The sequence below is a fragment of the Pezoporus wallicus genome, unplaced genomic scaffold, assembly GCF_028554395.1.
Source record: "Pezoporus wallicus isolate ANWC-B61680 ecotype Strahan unplaced genomic scaffold, APGP_CSIRO_Pwel_v1 scaffold_7392, whole genome shotgun sequence".
Classification (NCBI taxonomy): domain Eukaryota; kingdom Metazoa; phylum Chordata; class Aves; order Psittaciformes; family Psittacidae; genus Pezoporus; species Pezoporus wallicus.
This window is the reverse complement of record NW_026639923.1, coordinates 4,902,373-4,923,606: the sequence shown is the minus strand read 5'-3', so window position 1 is coordinate 4,923,606 and position 21,234 is coordinate 4,902,373. Positions and strand designations below refer to the sequence as shown.

Here is a 21,234-nt window from a genome sequence, read left to right as displayed (position 1 = left end):
CAGTAAAAACTTTCATTGACACCATTAAAATAAGGAGGAAATTGCCAAGCACAAGCTAAGCTGTTGATGCTGTTAACAAGAATACAGGTGCCTCAAAAGGGATCTGCCAGAACATATACACTCCAGGAGTATATCCCAAATGAGTCAACTTTTAAACCTCTGTAACTGGTATCTGACCTGGAACACGTGCAAGCATATAGATACACATACTTCAGCCCACTCTTCTGTCTCTTTCTGCTACCTTTTTCAAAATCAATTCCTGGGTTGCACAGCAATGGGAGTAATTTGCATTTTGACTCTGTTTTGCAATAGTGTCCATAAATATGCATGTTGCATGTTTATTGTACTAGGATTGACAAAGATATGGTGCAGCTGCCATTTCTGATGCCTCCTTACTAATGGGAAGTCTGTGTGCACAGAAGATGACAACACTAAAGCCTGCATATAACTGCTGTCCCACTTACTAGTGATTGTAAAACACTCCTTGTCTGGCACAGCATCAAGAGTTACCGGAACTGTTGCAGCTCTCAGACATTCCAAAAGCTTATGGTATTAAATTCTGCACTTCAGCCAAATTTAAGGGTATTTTCTCAAAACAGTAAGTTACAATGAATTCAGTATCATTCCACAATGTAGTCTACAAGAACAACCTAACAGAAAAAACCCTGTCACAATACCGTAGCAGTTTTACTTCCCCCAGTAGCTTTTATAGATCACAGAGTAGTACAGTAGCACTCTCATGCAGCCTGTGAAGGGGAAGGTAACTACCGAAATCTGTAAGTATGCTTTGTAAACTCAAGAACAAAATTTTCAATATTTCTATTTTACCTTTCACCGAGGTAATCTCCAATTACCGTTTTATTTAATCCTTCTCCTTTATAAAGGAACTGTGCAATGTCTTCTGCAGTGTTCTGCAGGAGGTCATTTTCTATCAGAAACTGTATTCCCTAGGAAGAGCAATTCCAGAGGAAAAGGAATGTTATGTTTTCTTCTACAAGCATTTGTGCAAATACCACTCAGAACATTTGTTATTAATATACTGACACAGACATATATATAGCACATTAAGAATTACATCAACCTACAGACTTTTTTAATGAAATGGTAAATGTTTTTCAGTTAAGATAAGCAGGTAGGTAAGTATTCATTTTAAAAAAGCTAGATGTACTAGGTGGCAGTTTGAATCCCTCAACAATAGAAATATTAAACATTAACTGAATAATGATTCCACATTGCTCTTCAGAGTTACTGCCTGAGTTGGCCTGTTCATAATATTGTATAAATGTCTCATAGCAATAACCTAATTACCACCATGACACAAAATAAAGCATCTGTTATAATCTACAAACTGCAACCCAATACATCAAGCCATTTCTTGCAGTAGAAGTTGCGGCTGAAGATATTAAAACCAGTTTAAAACAGTTTATCAGCGACTTCTGGTTGTGCTGGAACTAAACTATTCACAGAGGACTTGAACTAGACTATTCACAAACCAGTCAAGCTTCTACCACGGAGCTTCTACCAAAGCCAGGAGGAGAATCTTACCCTGCCCCTCAGTGGGTACTTGATCAAGTCCCTGGACTCCTATGCCTCCATAAATTACTGGCCCTATAACTGGTACATTCTAGGGATGCCCAGAGAACTGCAAAGTGGTAAAGAAAGGAAACTAGAAGTTACATAAAGATTACATAAAGGATGGAAGGGATGTTATTCCAACACTCAGCAGGTCATAAAGACACAGTGCTCTTTTCTTCCCCACCACACGCCCCAACAAAGCTATTCCTGCGTGCTTCTTAAAACTGTTAATGACATGCTAGTGAAAAGTAGAAATGGCATTTGTAAGTAATCTTAATGCCTTGGATTCCAAATATGTCAGAAGAGCTGAACAAATTATTCCAAATATTTTCTAACAGAATATTTCATAATTTCAGAAATACTAGAAGTTTCCCAATTTCTGCAAATTGAATAGGTTTATCTCATTACAACTGGGAAGACTCCCATTATTTTTTGATATAGCACAGGAGACCCTGCAGTAACATTCAAAAAAGTAATTATCCTTCTATTTGGTTGATTCTGGGTTTTTTTATAATGAAATTGTTACCTGCCTGAGATAATAAAGTCAATTTACTGACCTAATTTAACAAAGAAAATGCACTGTGATGTTACAAGGCTCAAAGCTTTCAAGGAAAAAAAAAAAAAAATTAATTCTGGAACACAATTTTCTCAAAATAATTTTATCACCATCTGAAAACTTGATTTCAGTGACAGGCCAGTACTCTGACAACTTAGTATTTTGATAAGTCATTTCAGAACAGACATGATTTTGTTTCAAAGAGTACATCCATTTTATCTTGAAGCAGAAATACTCAAGCTTCCCTCAGAAATGACCCCTTCAAAGTTTATTTGATAACTAAATATTTGGACAGAAAAATCATCTCAATATGAAACATTATGTTTTTTCCCATACCAAGTTATTCATTAAGCTCTCAGCTCTGTCACCAACAGAGAAACTTCCTTAAATACCAGAAATGGCAGTTGCAGATTCCCGCTTTCAACACCTGGAGCATATTATTAACACTTAGACTGACTAAAGTAGTTTTAAAAACATTGTACAGGTTACTGGAATGGATATGACTAGAAGCATGGAAAATAAAAATTCTGTGCACAGAAGCACTTTAACATACTATCCCCCCCCCCAAAAAAAAAAATAAAAAAAATCAACATAATCTTTCATTTTCTGGATTTTATTTTTTTAAATCCTTAAGATGTTAAAGAACCGGAAGTCAAATAGACAAGAAAAGGGATCTGTCTGGGACAACAACTCCAGCGTCTGGAATAAATGGTAAAATAGGCCAGCCAAACCCCCATCAACTCCTACGCTTTCGTCTTGATGCAAATTTTCTTTCTGCAGACTGACAGGAGACTGAAGAGAGCTGCACTAGTTCGATCTCCCCACACAAAATTCATAGCGACAGAAATATTCAACATTCACCACAGGTATTACATTGCTTTTCTAAAGTCAGATTTCAATGAAATCTGCTTTGAATTTTATAGGTTTTACAGTAACTTGATTACAAATTTTGCAGTTATTTAAACCCTACTTTTGTCACAGGGATTCCAGTTTCTGGGCCCAATGCAGGAAGCACTGATTTCCAGTACTGCGAATTTCAAGCACAGCTTTATGTCCTCTGTGCAAGGATTCTTGAAATGTTTTACAAACTTTACCATTACAGCCCTTCCTGCACTTGGCTAACCAAATCCAAACAGCAAGGTATGTGATATTACATCACATAATTGTATTAAGCACAGCCATGTTGAATGAGGGTTTTCTGGGTGTGGGGAAGAGGGAGAATTTCTCTATGTACACACCAGAACACGTAAAGGTCTTCAAACAAAAGTGGTAAAAGAAAATTACCTCACTATGCTCCTGCTAATTGAAAACATTAGACCTCCGTTGTTTGCTTTTAAAGAAGAGAAATTGGAGGATTCAGTGCATGTATTATTACCCCAGTTCTTTCACATTCCTAACTCTAGAGACCATCTTCCCTTCCTTTATGAATGAAAACCACCCTTTTCACAATGACCCCAAGTTAATTCTCTCAATACTACAAGGACATACATTTTGGCTGCCTGTAATTTAAAGGAGTAGCTGCAAACAAGATGATCTAGCTTTAGAGCAGCCAGCTACTGCAGGCCACCACTGATTCACAGACATTATTAAGCAAGTAGTAGACTTACCACTGTAAGTCTACCACATTTAGATTATGCTACAGTAGTAATGTGGCCACAGCATCTATTTATAGAAATAATTTCGCCCAGCAAGCACAGTAACAAAAATAGTTAACACTGGAATGAAAGCATCTGACATCATCCTGTGACTTTGCCACAAACTTCTAGGACGTGAAAGAGCTGGGGAACAACAGCTAACTACCAGGATATTTGGGGGTATTCTGCCCTCAGCAGAATAGAAGTTAGACAGTCACCAAATGGAAAAGAAAAACACAAGACATGGTCAGTAGCTTGAAAAAGAGTTTCATATCTCGAAGCACTTGAGTGTTTCTGGTAAACTAAAAACAGCCTGAAGAATAGCAGCCCTCCCTGTACAGAACATTACAGAAAAGCCACCAAAATGTAACTGAATTCAATACAATTTGGAAGAAAGCATGTCAAGAACTAATACAGAAAACCAAATGCTAAACAATTTCCAAGAAGACCTCAAAGAAGACTCCTCACAAATTCAAAATGGAATCTTAACCACAAACAAAACAAAACAGTAAAACAAAACAAGGAAAATGTAAAATGAAAAGTAAAGACAAGACTAAAGGTCAATTACGTCAAAGCACCTCTTTTAAATCTATCAGGAGAGGTCTGTAAGAGAATGTCCCTGAATTTTCCTGAAAATTAACAACTATTCATGAAAAGTACAGGTACTCCAGAGAAATGAACTATTTCTTGGCCAAATGCACAGCAGACTTCTTCAAACTGGTAACCAAATTTCTACCTGTAGGTGTTTGTACAAGACATATAGGTACACCTATATATTTATAGAAACAGATATTCATACATGCCTTTTCCACAAACAGAATTTAGATATGCAAATATAAAAGCCTGGATGAGAACAAATTAAAAAACCTGTGAAAGGTATTTCGGAAGAAAAAAAAAAAAAAGGGCATAAAAAAAAAGTGTGGCCTCACTAATAGCCAAACATCAAAACACCTATAGAATGATATTTGACATATCAACATAGAACACCTCTATCAGGTGCAAGTAATCTTTCTGCAAGCCAGCTCAATCAATACTGGCATATTTGATTGTTGATAAACAGTCTCCATTATCAAAAAAGGTTTGCTTAAGTGAAAAAAAGTTTCTAATTTAACCCTCTCCTCAGTGTGTTACAGGATATACAAATAAGGCCTATGAACTTACATTACCAGAAACGTTTTCTCAAGAAAACTCTATTTATTATAGATCGTATTACAAGCAGGAACTTGATTCCTGAAAAATAAAAAAAAAAAACAAACCCCAAAACCAAAACCACCAAAAAAAACCCACAAAACAAAACAAAAAACCTCCACAAAACCACAACAAAACAAACAAAACCAAGCCCAAACCAAACATGCTCTACCTTCTTAGGGTCCATGTTGAATTTCTTCCTTCCCATGGCTATTTGCTTATTTCTTTGAGTAGTTTTGCTACACATGGAGAAAAAGAAGAAACAATAAGCAGTTATCAGTTGCTCTTTTACAAAACCAGCAACTTTTGGGTGAGCTTATTTGAATTGTATTTTGGCTACTTTGTATTTTCTATTACAAAATGGAGACATTCACTTTTTATAAAGCAGAAAATTATGTTGCTATTTTCAATTCCTTCAAGTAATTCCAACTTGAGAGAACTGTATGATTATCAATCAGAAATATTTCATGTTCTATCCAACATATTCTCTAACCAAATGAATGGCACAACCGAACAGGATAAAGTCAGGCTTTAGAGACTTTATAGCAGACCAAATAAAGGTGATCCAAGGTTTACTTAGTGTGACAAAGCTATTTTCATTTGCAATTCCTGGAAGACCTGTTCCAAGGTTTTATTGAATCGTGTCCATGTTACCACTACTTACCTTTCTTCTACACTAGTCAGATTATCAATTTCTGTCATAACCTCAGCAATTTCAAATTTTAATCTCTGCCAAAAGAAGGAAGAACAATATGTTAATCTACATTAAGATACTCTTTGAAATCATCTATCTTACATTAATATGATCAATTAGGTTTTATTTTCTAATTGCTAGTCAACTGAAGAAAAGTGATGAATTTTGTGGCTTCCTTAGATATTTAGCTTAGAGATTTTACCACAACTGATTTGACTGTTAAATACAGATCTGAACTCCCAGTGCGGGCTCATGGCAGAGCATTGAGACCAAACCAATTTCAGTGTAAGATTTCTTTATGCAGATTTTTCACTTACTTATACCCTGTATGCGAATCTGCTGTTTAACGAGTTCTTGACTACACAGATCAATTGTATACAGATGATACATACTACATTAAATCCAAAAGCTATCTTTTTCAAAAGCACACAAATGATGCATAAATCCTATACATTGACAGAATTTAGCTTAAGCCATTTATATGCTTTTAAAACCATCATCTGGAATTCATACAGCAGTTTACTGTAACTTAATCTACTGAAGCAGCCCTTTAAGGATCTTTACAGATAAATCAATTACCTCAATATCATCAATCAACTCTTTTTTCCTGCGACGAATATTTAAAAGCTCTTCTCTTTCTTCTATGGAGAGGTCATCAGGCACTGGAATAAAGCAAAATGTAGAGTCTTTTACCATTTGCAAATATGAGAGATGATCCCATATGAAAACAGAACAAATAATTTCTGCACAGTCCTCATTTCCAAACCACCTCTGTTCTGGAAAGTTTTCACCAAACTTGCAGTACTACACAGGCATTCATCTCTCAGTACACTTCAGACTTAAAACTTCTTTGCTCTTTGTAATGGGTTAAAACTTAAACAGGGGAAGCTTAGATTGGCTATAAGGAAGAAATTCTTTACTGTAAGGGTAGCGAGGCACTGGAATGGGTTGCCCAGGGAAGCTGTGAATGCTCCATCCCTGGCGGTGTTCAAGGCCAGGCTGGACAGAGCCTTGAGTGACATGGTTTAGTGTGAGGTGTCCCTGCCCATGGCAGGGGGGTTGGAACTGGACGATCTTAAGGTCCTTTCCAACACTAACTATTCCAAATACACGTCATCACAGAAAACTGAATAAACCCGATTAAGAAAAATAAGCTTACATAAATCATCAGGGCATGTGGGCTTGTTTTTTTTTTAAGCTGTGATCATTTTCAGGGTGGATGGAGGGGGAAAGCCACACACAAACAAAATAAAAAAAAAAAAAAAAACCAAAAAACAAACAAAAAAACCAACCAAACAAAAAACCCCACCCAAACCAACCAACCAACCAAAAAAAATCCCTACACCAACAACCCTAATTTATTGGAATTCTACTTTATAAAATCATAAGTAAAGTAACTGAATGAATGACTATGGACAGAATCTGTCATTAAAGTGGCACAAAGGAAACTGTGGGAAGATTTGGCTCTACATATTAATTGTTATATTCAAGCCTGATTCATTCCAATTATCTCTATAACAAGCCAAAATTTATGTAAATTAATTATGATTCAAAACACACAATTAACTTTCATGGTCAAAAGCCAAAGAATAGCCAAAGCTCTATACAAGAGGTGTATCCTGGTGCTGACTTCAGACAACATCATAATTTTAGCAGTACCCCTTCATTTGCTCGCTTTGAAGGGCAGAGAAGCAGGTAAGTACAATACTACTAACATTCTTAACAGTAAATTCTTTCCACCTGTAGGATATACAAATAAACACACAGTCAGAATCAATTATTTAATACAGTGCTTCTTAAACTTGTGGGTTTTGTTTAACATCATTTAAGTGAGTCTGAAGTATTTAAGTCCATTTTAGGTCTCTCCTTGGCTCTGCTAAAACAAATGTTATATAAATGCTGATAAAAATTTATTGCTACTGAAGGTGCAAACACGTTTCTCTACACTCCTATGGCCATCACTCACTCTAGCATCAGCTCTTTATCCCGCAGGCTCTGCCTGACAACCAGCAAATGTGAAAAGTTATTTACACAAACCCTCTGCTTTTCTTGAGCCATTAGGCTTTCCCTAACAAGAAATTTCTTTGGACAGATTACTCCTGCTCACTTGTACAGCAGTAGATATTAACCACAAATATTCACCTCCTTTGCGATGATCTTATAACAGCAGTTTTAATGCTACCCACTTTTGTTGGAAATAGCTACTTAGTTAGAGAACAGCTGCTCCTTTTACCCCTCAGTAAGATGGAATGACAAAAATAATTATTAAGATATTTAAGGAGCTCTGTCCCAGCAGCAACACACAACAAATACCGTCACTTGGGATGGCTAAAGCTGTTTCTGTCATACACATGTCACAGACTGTAGCAACAGGATCACAAGCAAAGGTTTGGCTTGATAGATTTTTAAAGCCACATTTGAAACACAGTCTTCATTCAAATGTTAATAATGAAATATATTGGTTATTTTCAACATCCAGTGGTTAAGCTCCTTTCATGATTCAAATCATAATATAAAATCCAAACGGCAACAGGCCTTGTTAGACATGAAGTAATTATGGCAAATGATCTCATTTAACTACTCCAGATACAAACATGATTAAATTACTTCCAGTTTAGGAAATAACAGTCTTCTGTTGAACGAATACCAGGTTTCAATATGTTTACCTACTTTTTCTCTTCATCTCATCAGGAATCCACCCAATCCACCCATTCCTAAAAAGTTCTTTGATGCAAATACTGATAAGATTCTTTTTACATCAAACCTTATAAATACACGCGCCTCCATCACATCTTTGTCTACGTGTATACTTTAAGACTTTAAACCTCAGAAGATCTTTTGACTACATGAACACTCTGTATATACCCATACCATAAATACTCCAATTAGTTAACCAAGGACTAAAAAAATTACAACTGTTATGCAACGTCGACTGTTAAAAAGGCAAACTGTGTATAATCAATCACTCTCTTAGCTGGGAAGTATGCTGAAGTGTATTTAAAAACATTTCTATAGTCTTACTTCAGTAGATGAAATTAGATTAAAATTTTGCACTACTAGCATTAGTAAAAGTTTTTAATTTTTCAACTTTTTGCCACAGCAGACATTTTCGTGACTCTCACCTTTGCTGGCAGCTGGAAATACTAATCAGAACCCAAACAGAAAATAATCTTTAAGAATTAAAGAGATTTAACAGGGTGTACTTGATTTTTCTTCAAGCTGAGGTATCAAATCTCTGGATTAGCTGCTATCACAAATCCTTGACACTCAGAACAGTTTTGGAATATCTAGAACAAGTGAAATTGCTGTCACAATTCATGTTGATTTCATATAGTTTTTTCTATGCTCAGGCAACCCACCAACGAAAAGAAACCAAACACCTCAATACTTTCCCTCCAGCACCCAAAGACTGTCTGTTGTGGTTTTTTCCTTTGCTCTGATCACAGCCACAGCAGAGAACAACCCTCACAGTATAATTAATGATACTGTTAGACAAGAAGGAAATAAACTAAATGGAGTCAGACTGCCTTTTGCATTAGGAAATAACATCAAGTATTTATCTACCAGATGCAAGACAAGGAAAGTCTACTGGAAAAGAAAATTCTGCACTTGGAGAGCACTTAGTATTAAAGAGACAACTGCATAACAATGCAACATCTTTAAATAATGGTATTAATACCAGAGCCAAAAGATTTGGTATCCCTGATAAGAATAAAAGAACCAGGATGCAACTGAGTGAGGGTTACAATACTGTTCAGCTTCCAGAAACTATTGATATACTCAATATTTTACTTCCACTCACACTCCCAGCACAGAGAAGGGATGACTGACTTGACAGGATGATTCCTAAGTGCACCATCCTATCCTCACCATAAACTGGCATGTGTGCAAGACACTGAAGATGTCCGCCTTGTTCTCATCCTTCTATTGGTTGTGCTTCACCACTCTCTTCTTCAGTGCTGCTGTTCACGCTACTGAGAAATCATCAGTGGAAAAATGAACTCACGAGAAAAAAAATGGTTCTTAAAGAGACTGTATGTGGCATTACAGCAACTTCAGAGGCTGAACTTCTCCAGGAAGCTACATGACTTTGTCTATTGTCCCTGTTTTGATTCTCTGTCTTAAACCAAAATTTAACAATATTTCTCTATTTCAATAAAGGTCTTTGAAATAGTAATATTGGAGGATGTGCCTACTTTAAATGAAAGGAAGAGTGGAAGATACTCAACTGCAGCTAAAACCAAACAAAAACAAAACAACCCCCACATTAACACAAAAGGGCACCCACCATTAATTAAACCTTTTCCTTACAACTAAGAAATGAGGATCTACTCTTTTTCATGTCAATTGTTCTTTGCTTTTTATTGATCCCTAATGAACATCTAGAAAATAAAAAAAAATCCTACATTCCAGTTCTAAATAATAAAATGTTTCTTCAGTGACAGCTGCAAATGGCAATCGGTTCTTCTGACTTGAGCATGAGGTGCCTTATGCAACATGCAACACAGGGAGAGCCTGAAAATAATTTTCTTTGGAAAGCAAACCTGTAAAGCTGCGGTAGCCAGGTGTTCTTAGAAAATGGAATAAGCACTTTTAATAGCTACAGTTTGAAAAGAAAAATATTCATTTTATTGACTCAAAAAAATTGAAAACCACAGTTGAGATGTTTTGTGTCAAAGCTGATTATTAGACTCATGACAAGCAAATGGGAGATGGAAAATGGCCAACGAATAACAACAGCGCATTAAAACATCTTTACAGTCCTAAGCAAATACAGCAGATACATGACAAGTGATGCTCTGCCCTGGCAGGGCACCTTCCATAAGCCACCTTTATGACCTCAGCAGCTTGAACGCTTCTGCTTTTTCTAACCTTGTGTTCATGTAATCCCCCATGCAGAAGAGCTCATAGAACATGTATTCCGTGTTTGTGCTGTAAGACAAATTTTCTAGTTATCCTCTCTAAGTCATTTCAAGTTTTTTGTCTTTCACCAATCTAAACACAAAGTAGACAGGATGGGAGGAGTTAACATGAACATTTAAATACTGAAAAAGAAAAAAAGCAATTCAGTATAGTGAACAAACTGCAGTTGCAGTATGCTTTCATGCTATCTTCTAATCTTTAAATAAAGACAATGTTCTAATCTAACTCGCTTGTGGGAAAACCATTTAGTTTACAGGGAGTGTGTTTCCTTTTCCTAAAACTTCAGTTTTAGCTGCTACTAAATTGAAAGTCAGTATATCTAATGATATTTTATTTAAGAGGAACAAAGTTGTTGAAAATACAAATTATACTCTTGGCCAAGCAGTGTTGCTACTCCTCCTCCTCCTAACAGAAAAAAAAAAAAAAAAAAAGAAGGAAAAAAAATTAATACATACCAACTTGGCCTATCTCTCTTCAATTACCATAACTGACCTAGACATAAATAAATTTCCTGTAAACTAATACTTACTGGAATATACTTTCAATGCAGGTTTGTTTACTCCAAATGCATTAGAAAAAAGCCCAACCAAAACCCAACTGTAGCTTGCCACAGAAATTGGTGTACTGCTTTGCAGTCGTGTTGTCACTTTAAACCATTAAACATGTTAAACAATTTTCCACTGCTGACAACCCAAGTACAGTATCCAAACAATAGCATCAGTCCACAACTCTGACATTTACAAAGACACAAGAAGCATTTTTGAACAAGCAGGCACCAAAAAAAAATAAAGGCCTTTTCCAAATTGAGAAAGAACTGCAACAGACCAACTTGCAAAGAAAGTCACACAGGTTAGTAAAAATTAGGAACACACATAATAAGGGACAAAAATCTAATCATTTCCAAGTTCTTACCCCATATACATCAATCATTTTCAGCAGTGAAAATTAAATCCTTTCTACCTCTTGAATGGTATTATATGGACCAAAACTACTGCCTTTTTTTTTCTTACTAGCCTTTGGATCAGCAGTCACCCGTCAAGGTGTAAAGAAAAGCCACTTCACTCCACCACTTCAGTTGACGTCGGAGTTCAGTCTCCCAGGAGGACACGGTAAAATAACCCACAGCCAGCAGAAGGTAATCATCTACAATATCTAATGATAGACAAAATACTAATTCTGTTACTCCACTTATGAAGCAACACAACTCCCTAACTCCTACTGCTCAATTAACTTTCTGGTTTCATACAGATATTTTCCTTCTTGTGTGTCAGCCCAAAATTGGTGGTCTCAAGTATTCCCATTCCAAGCAAAGATCAATTTGACTGAATTTAATTTTGCTGCAATTGAAATATCTTGCAAGTGTAAAGATATTTACACATCGCAAGGCTGAAAACTAAACAAACCTATCCTCACCCATACACCGAATGGGTAGACATGTTTCTTCTAGCCTTTAAAATAATACACATTCATCTCAGAACAAATCTGATTGTCTCAGGACATTTTTCTCAAAGGATATTCTCAGGCTATTCCCTCTTTCTTTCCCCCTACATGCTCCCTTTTTTTTTTCAACTTAATTATAGGAACATTTTCCAGCTTTCAGATGAGATGTATAAACAAAGCTGTGACCACTTGTGACTACTAAAAATTCCACAGAAGTTTTTGTAGGAGGACATCCTCTTGAACAGTGCAAAATCAAACTATAGCTGCATTAAATCCAATCAGTAAAACTAGTTGCATATGATTGCTTCCTTCTTTTAACTACCCTTCTGCACTCATCTTTGCTACTTAGTCACTGCTGATCATGTTCTAACACAGGAGCAATCACACTTCCATTAAGAGGACAAATAATCCTGTACACAGCATCCTTTCACATACAGAAAAAGAGCAGTCAGTGGTATGAGGAATTTATGGCCGAGTCCATGGCTCACAGAGTTATTCTGAGAGCTTTCAGTCACAAGGGACACTGTGGGCAGAAAACACATTAGTGGCCAAACCCAGAAGAGAACCTCAGACTCGCATGCATTGTTGTTATTGTTTAGCTGCTGGAAATCACACCATCACAAGACAGTCCTGCAAATATTTTTCCACTCTAGGATAAGGACATACTTTACAGGCAAGTTATTGTTAAGATATTGTCCTTTTGGGCTTCTAATAATATGGCTGGGGAGGATCCCTAATAGTATTAATCCTATTACTACATGAAAATATGTTTTCAGGAATTTAGGGGAAACTGTTTCCCTGTGACATGACCCAGTAAATCTTTAGGATTTTTTTTCTTTACTTGTACTGTAAGGTAGGTTTAATGATATCAGTGATTCACATCCAGGTGTTCTTGAAAGAACAAACAAAAGCATAAAAAAATTGGAAATATGGAATACATTTTTACTCTATACAAAAGAGACAGCAGAGTAACTGCATTGCCAAGTGTGAAATAATCTCTTGTAAAAAAACAAACAGCATTTATTATAATCCACAAGAATTACTTCAAGTTAGGTAAGATTGTTTCTGTCCTGCTCAGAAATAGCTATATATAATTTAATTAGTGCCAAGATGCCTAGTCAAGCAGAAAGTAGGTAGTTCCAAAATTGAATGAAATCAGGGTCCACGTAAGAACTGGTATCAAGTTAAAAAAGGGAAAAAAAAAAAAAAATCCAATACACATTTTACCAAAACCCATTTAGTTTCAGCTGTCACACACAGAAGAGTGCTGCCTTGCCAGGCAAAGCTTGCCATTGCTGCAAATATGCTTCTGTCTATAAAGTACAAACCACAGTAAACGCATTTCTTGAACTTGATGGACCAGGATTTTGCAGCAAACAACTGAGGCACACGTACCTTTACAAACTGCATGTAGATAACATGAGCAACAACAGCTGTGAAGTGGAAGAAGAGGGTATAAAGGCTTTTCATAGCTCTTGCATGAGCTGCTAACCCTTGCTGCTAGCTATTAGTTGCCCTTCTTAATGGCACTGAAGCACAAATAGGTACCTTACAACAACTTTCAAATCTTTACATCTTTACCTAGCTACATAGATTTGCCAATAGAAAGAGCTGGAGAGACACACACCTTGATTTTTAGTTCCTAATTACACCATTGACACAGATATTTGCCATTTGAAAGCAGTGTGTGTTTAAGTTATTGAGTATTTCTTTTTTACTGTCCATGCTCTGTTATGAACAGGCAGTACTGAAGACTACTAATACATTATATTTACCTCCTTTACATCCTATATTCAATAATGTATCTTATTTCATCACTCTGGTGTATTTCCATTAGGAAACCACGTGTTTTGCAACAACAAAGTAAAAGAACCACCTTTAAGCACATAAAGGTGCATCACTTTAGGAGAAAGAAGAAAAACCACACAGGGACTAGCTCTGAGCAAGATTTCACAGCTAGCAAGTTGGTACTGGTTCCTGTATGTTCCTGCATCACTTTGCCACTTGCTGGTCCTGGATATATAATCCTGCCTGGATCCCTTTTTTTTCTGGGCTTGTTTTTTCTCCATTTAGCAGGCCAAATGGTTTCACTGAAGGACCACAGAATCGCCCAAGCCAATGCAAGAGAAAACACTGGCAGCAGGGAGTACAGGGGACAGCAACTCCCTCGATGTCAGCCAGTGCTAAAACCAGCTTAGCTCAGCCCCAAACCCCCACCTTTACAGGCTGTATTCTTTAAATCCTAAAAGTAGTTCAACCTGATATTAAAAATAGATATGTGCGGATTTCCCTTTAGAAGCATTTTTCTTTTGAAGTCACTCTATTCTTGCTTCAAGATCAGAAGATGCTTCTAGGCCAACTTTTCTGTCTAAAATATGTAAATACAAATTACTGAATATGAAAAGAAAGCAGAGTTTAACTTAGCATTCTAAGTCTCCTACCCAAATACATTAATACTTTCATTAATAATATAAAGCGTTAAAATATGCATGCCCATGCATATTTAAGAAGTGCAGAAAAAAATTATGCTAGCTAACATGGAACTTATAAAGGGAAATATTGGGCACACTGTAGTGGTAGGCATTTTGGAGAGGGGTATGAACAGATCAGCACAGATGCAGGAAATACTATCCAAGATAACATGTGCCTTCATTAGCACCAGTTACCAATCACTGTTCAAGAATCTGATGAACCACCATTCTGATTACAGTGTTCCAGCTATACACTGTCAAACTATCATCTAATCATCATAGCCCTCTTTCAGTAGGGAAAACAGTAACATCGGAGTAATGTGGGATGAATGTGATATTTCACAGTGCTAAGCACCATCAGTAAAGATGCACAGACTTTCACTGTCTTGCTGTTTTATAAGCTTGTATTTATAATGCTGTGATGCATTTATAATGCCTGTAGAGACCATGGGTTGACAGCATACAATGCATCCACTTGCAGTGCAGAACAGCCACTCTTAAGTGGGAGTCTTGGGAAGGAAACCAGGGTTCCCCCATGCCCCTGCATTACATACAAGGTGAAAGGAACAGATCACCATGCCAAGTATGCACAGCATGGCTAAGTGACATATTAAGATATGACATGTTTAATTGAAACCCTTCATTCATTACAGTGCAAAGGGCAGCAAAAGAGCAGTGGATTTTGCTTGTTTGTGGCAGGAAGGGAAAATTCTGAAATATTAGGAAGTGTAGCTGCTTTCCAAGAGTAAGATCTTTTAAGCCATTAAACAGAAGCATCATGTGCCTTTTAATTTGTATTATTTTCCTCCTCAATAAAAGTGTAGTGTATTACTACATAGAATTATACAAAGAATGGGATGGAAAGGGACTGGATGGATCCATGACTGGTTTCTACGACAGCACAGTTAACTTCTGATGGAGCCGATCATACAGGCAATGCTGACAGCAATTAAAAACCACTTTAAAACCTGCTTTAACCAACTGCAGAATTACAAACTTCAGGTAAGCAAGCTTTAGCAGATTTCCACTAAGTCTTCCATAGACTCACATTAAACTATATAATATCAAGCCATTATCTAGTTGAAATCCAGATCAGAAAATTAGCAAAGAATATCCACCTTTGTGAGTTATACAACATTCCATTTTCATGTAAAATAGGAAATGGTTAACACTGGACTACCTGCAGCCCACCAATGCCACTGAAGTTGCTCTCCTCTAAGGGAACAAAAGTAGTCCTGTATGTACTCCAAAGCTGACCAGCATGGGAGAGCTATCAGCACACTGCTGGTGGAAAACAGGTCAAAAAAGTGGAAACTCATATGGACAGAGAAGCTGAACTGCTTGAACTATTGTTACTACTGACCAGGATTAGGCTCTGTGTTCACTTCAGAGGGTTTGGGATGATTTCTAGCAACTTTGCTGAGTACGAGGCAACATTTAAACTAACATTTAAACTACTAAGCAAATCCCCCTCCATTGACTCCTTTTCCTTGTCAACTAGGTCAGGACACTCACTCTCCCCAACAATCCCAAGGGATATGTGTGGATGAAAAGGAAACCAGTGATACTGCATCTCCCGCTGGCACACAACTCCCACTAGTCCTTATGAACAACAGGACTAACCACAGATGTCCTGCTGCCAATCTGGACTGCTTTCAGCTCCAGGATCTAAGCATCTGGACCAAGAATGGGACAACTCCTGAAAGCAGAGATCATTTCAACTCTCAGAAAAGGAAGATGCAAACAAGAACATGTTGTTCCCCTCAGCTTTTGAAATGTTATGAGAAGAAAATAAAATCAAATTGTAGCAATATGTTTCAGCTTTGCCCTTACAAAATGGCTTCATTTCCCACAGTACCCCAGTTTCTGGGAAGAGGAAATGGTTGGCTGGCCAGCACCTACATTTTTTCCTAGGATAGACCCTGGAAAAAAATACTTGAAAAGCAAACACACCAGAATAGTAGCAGACATTCCTGTCAGATCCATTTCAAGTAGCAGCATGGAAAATTGACAGGAATGTCACTGAGCAGCTGCAGGGGGGTCCCAGAGCTCAGCCCCTGCAACTGCCCGCCAGCAGTACCCTCAAATCCTGCTCAAGATCCAGGCACAGCTCATCAGACCTACTGTGTTCCCAGCATAACAGTTGGGGTTCAGACAGTCTTTCTGTTACACATTTCCAGTAACATCTACTCTTGGCAAGAAGGGAGCTGCTTGCTGTACTTTGCTCATTAGTGGAGCACATTAGCCAGTTACGCAGGATTGCTGGCAGTTTCTAAAGCACACAAATCCAATTTTCAGAAAAAGCAAGGCAAAGTTCATCTTTTCCTTTCCATCATCCCTGCCTGACACAGCCCCGGAGTTAAATTTCAGAAGCAGTATTTATTGCAGAAGCTTTCTATTTATTCATTTTCCAAGATACGCACACTGAAAGTGGTGGAGCAACTGCTGGACTTGAAAGACTGCCTCCAAAAGGCAGGTATAGAGTGCCATACGGGACTGCTCACTCATCAAATAACTGCTCAAGTAGCAATTACTTTCCCCCCAAACCAGACAAATTCCAGGATGTATAACATTGTGCACAATGTGAGGCCTAATTTCGTGTTAAGTTTTCAGCAATCCTGCAGTCTCCTCCAAAAAAGTAACCCTGATACCTGCTATGGAAAACACTGAGCTGCAGTACATGGAGAGAAATGCACTACAGGTAGTACAATATTTTCTTCTTGGCCATCTTAGGCTTGAATTGCTCCAGCTTCTTGCTATTACCTCAACAGGCCCATTGGCCATGTGCCCTGTGGCCTACAATGGCACTAAGAGAAGTCAGGAATTTATTCATAGATCTGTTAGTGAAGGAATCATAAGACTTAGTATAAGATGGTAAAGCATTTTCAGATTACTCAGAAAAGAGTACAACTAACTGTTGTGAACTGTCGGGTTGCTATCACACCATGAAACAATTAGGTTGACAGGTCACTAATCCAGACATAAAAGCTTTTTATCTGGTCCACTGACAAGAAGTTTGCTGGATGGCTCCACTTACTGTAACATCAAACCCCTGGTCTCCTGTTCTTTGCTTGGCAAAAGACCATCAGCAGTTCATACCAAATCTGGTTTACCATACTTCCAAAATAGAGCACATTCAGCAATGCTAGAATCCTGATAAGTACAGGCATAAGCTCCATGTTACAGAAAGGTTTTTTCATACTCCAAGCAGATCTTCCAGCATTCTGATCAAAACCTCGCTTAAATAAATACATTCTTCCCATTTAAATTTTCCCTAACAGTTTCAGCCAGGTCTGCTGCCCTTTCTAAGCTGTTGTCTTCTGCCCAATACTGGCAAAATCACTGCATTCCTTCCAGAGATCAGTGAAAAATAATATGAACATTTTACTTTCAAATAATTTAATCATTTTAAGCTAAGTACTTAACAAGAAAAAAAATCATACCCCTACAACTTCAAAGACCATAGCAGTTTAGTTTATTACTCTCGATGTCTCTGATTAAGAGCATATAAAATTCATAATTTTCCCTGAAAACGAATAGAGATTTAAAAACTTTAAGCAACTGGCATTTGACCCTCAACCTCTTTTTAAATCCACCAGCTCCTGCTGCTCCTATTAATAAACGTTCTTTCTCAGATTTCCACTTCATCCTGCCATGCTCAAATAGGAAACATTTTTGTTGACTGGAAAACAATTGAATGGGACCAAATGCTTTAGTTCTGCTATCCCACAACATGACATAGAAGGTAACAATAAAAGATACCACTTCCTAAATTAATAAAACCTACAGAAAGTAATTAGCTTTTACCCACAGATACCAGCTTCATAGTCAATGTGATTAAATGTAGCCTCTTCTAAGCACATTTCCAGAGAGGTAAGTCTCTTATTCAGAGTACTGCTCCACCTGGCATGAGCTTTAACTATACAAACTTTGTGTAAGGCTGAAAATACCTGACTCGTATTAACATATCTGCAATCAAATTTGCTTTAGGGCAACCAGAAACACCAAGCTGTAACTTCTGTTAAGCAGTCTGTAGCAACAGTGTCTGCAATTCTGACGACACAGCTCATGCAATTAGTGAGAAAACTTGCTAATGCAGTTTAGAGTTTCTTCCATATTTCACAAACATGGACAGCACAGCAATGAGCACATAACATCTGCACAATACCATTCACAAATAAACTCTTAATTAAGTATTTCTGTCCACTAGGAAAAACAGTTGGTAACAGAAGTAATGACATTATTAAGCATAGATTTTTGCCACCAACAATCCTGACAGCATACATCTAAGACAGGCCAATCTACAGTCCACTTCAAGATTCTGCACAAACTATTTCTCCAAGGTTCTTCACTTACAGAACCTGTCCTACCATCTCTTCAATGTCTTAATAAATTTGATCTCAAAACTTTGCTGAAGTATTTGAAATTCAATCAGAACACCCAAGTACCATACCAACTGAAGCTGCAAATGTTCAGCCAGTATCTCATGTCCAGAAAGTTCTGAAAGGTTGTATTTTGATCCTTTAAGAAAAAAGGCCAACAATAATCACTGCTCTACAAGTTTTTAATCAGGCTGTTAGATGTCATTAGCTATGACAAATATTTTATCATGAAAGATTACAAAGGTTAAGACAAATGAAAGCAACTAATTTTTATTTTTCCTGAATTCTTCCACAGTTGTACCTTATAGAATGGTTTGGGTTGGAAGAGACCTTGAAGATCATCCAGTTTCAACCTCCTGCCACAGGCAGGAACACCTCCCACTAGACCAGGTTGCTCCAAACCCTTTCCAAGCTGGCCTTGAACACTGCCAGGGAAGGGGCAACTACAGCTGCTCTAGGCAACCTGTGCCAGGGCCTTACCACCCTCATAATGAATATTTTTTTCCTAACATCCAATCTAAGTCTCCCCTTTGTCAGTTTAAAGCCATCCCCCTCTGTCCTAGCACTACCTGTCCTTGTAAAAAGTCCCTCTTCAGCTTTCTTTTAGCCCCTTTAGGCACTGGAAGCTGCTCTAAGGTCTCCCCAGAGCCTTCTCTTCTTCAGGCTGAGGTCCAGCCTTCTCAGCCTGTCTTCACAGGAGAGGTGCTCCAGTCCTCTCAGCATCTTTCTGGCCATATTACATCTTATCATACACCAAAGAACCTCGAAGTATAATTATTTCAAACTATCAGTGGAAGTCCACCCATCCTGCATTATTCCAGCTAAGAAGTTATGAACAGAAAATCTTACCATAAATTTTCCATTTCAAATGGAAAATGGCCAGATTGGTCACTGATGAAATCTAAAAAATACTTTCTACTGATTTAATGATGATGTACATGCTTTCACTAAACACTACAACATGCAGCTCTGCATGGCACGCATAATGTGCTCATATTAAATAGACTGACGTAGTTTCCATGAGAATTATTAGCAATGGAAAAACGACAACTTAGACAGACCCACAGAATATAATCACAACATTGTTCATTAATGCCTGCTACCACTGTTAACTCTATTCCAGAAAGTCTCAAGAGGAAGCTAGATATAGTAGCAGAAACTGATGAACTTTCAGCTGCAAGGGGGTGGAAGGGAAAGGAAGCAGACTGATTAGTTGAATAGATTTATTGTATGCCATATTCTAGGTTAAAACCCTGTATCTACTGTAACATAAATTCTTTTGAGTCATTTGACTGTTCACAATTCAAATACAGGAAAATGCTAGCAGGCTAACATGTGTTTCTTCAGCAGGAAACCCTTTCTTCAAAATGTAAAATGAAGAACTGAAAAGCCAAAACTTTGCTAGAATTGTCATACTATTATTCCTCAAATATGAGAAGGACCTTCTGATGTTCTCCCATCACATTAGAAAAACATCTAAGTCCACATGAGCTACAGAGAAAAATACAATGCACTAACAGTTGAAATGCAGTGTTGTGTCTCTCAAAGATGAAAGACATTATCATACCACTTTCTTCAATTCAGGTGGCAGATTTTATTCTCAGGCCATGAATATTTTCTGACCTTATTTATAATACATCATGAATACAAACAAAACATCTCAAACCAAATCTGTAAGCAAGGTTTCTTGTTCTAGTTGCTGTATTTCAATGGTCTTTGACATTGGCAGAGTCTACATACAACCAGTTTAGCAAAATGCACTGTAAGTTGACCTGTGCTTCAAGAAAACAATTAAACCAAAAGAGATTCCTTTAGGCTCTTCACAATTCAAATAAAGATCATGATCCTGAAAAACCTGGAGAAAATCATTTTGATTACCATTCTTGCAAATCAAGGATAAAATTAAGTAGCAGTGCTTATTTAATCACTGCAATGTTAAAAAAAAAAAAAAAGAGGGAAAGCAAATTATTTGCCTTGTAATAATTTTAAATACAAAGAAGATAAACTACAAGAGTCTTTGGAAAACAATCTGACTAAAGCTCAAATATAGCCACCACATACATCACCCGATGCAGTAATAGAACAAAGTAAGTGTCATCATTTGCTTAAACAGAAAAAGGAATACATGCCAATTAAAAAAAAAGCCGCAGATTTACAAAACACACTGAACAGTGTGAATTCAGTCACCATGCAAATAGTATCAACTGCTATTGTCACTCATCCATAGACTGCAGCAGTCCTGCCACTGAACCAAAATCTCATTATTACAATCAGTATCAGTGATCACGTTTAAGAACTCCAAAAACGATTTTACACTGCTATGTGGACATCATAGATATTTTTGCATTGCAATAGTTTTTTGTTGGAAGTA

The 21,234-nt window shown here is 37.3% G+C and overlaps 1 protein-coding gene across 2 annotated transcripts in view; it reads right to left on the bottom strand.

Annotated features, from left to right (window-relative positions):
* The window catches only part of CYTH3 (cytohesin 3), a 49,142-nt gene that overhangs the window by 16,139 nt on the left and 11,769 nt on the right, over positions 1-21,234 (bottom strand). The window contains exons 1-5 of one of the 2 annotated variants that reach the window (XM_057416870.1): positions 16,606-16,738; positions 6,227-6,309; positions 5,618-5,682; positions 5,126-5,192; positions 829-947 (exon numbers count right to left, since the gene is read on the bottom strand). In XM_057416870.1, the coding sequence (XP_057272853.1) occupies positions 829-947; positions 5,126-5,192; positions 5,618-5,682; positions 6,227-6,309; positions 16,606-16,723 (452 nt within the window). In that variant the 5' untranslated portion in view covers positions 16,724-16,738. Of the gene's footprint in view, positions 1-828; positions 948-5,125; positions 5,193-5,617; positions 5,683-6,226; positions 6,310-16,605; positions 16,739-21,234 lie in introns of those variants that run through there. The other variant, XM_057416872.1, reaches the window with a different exon arrangement.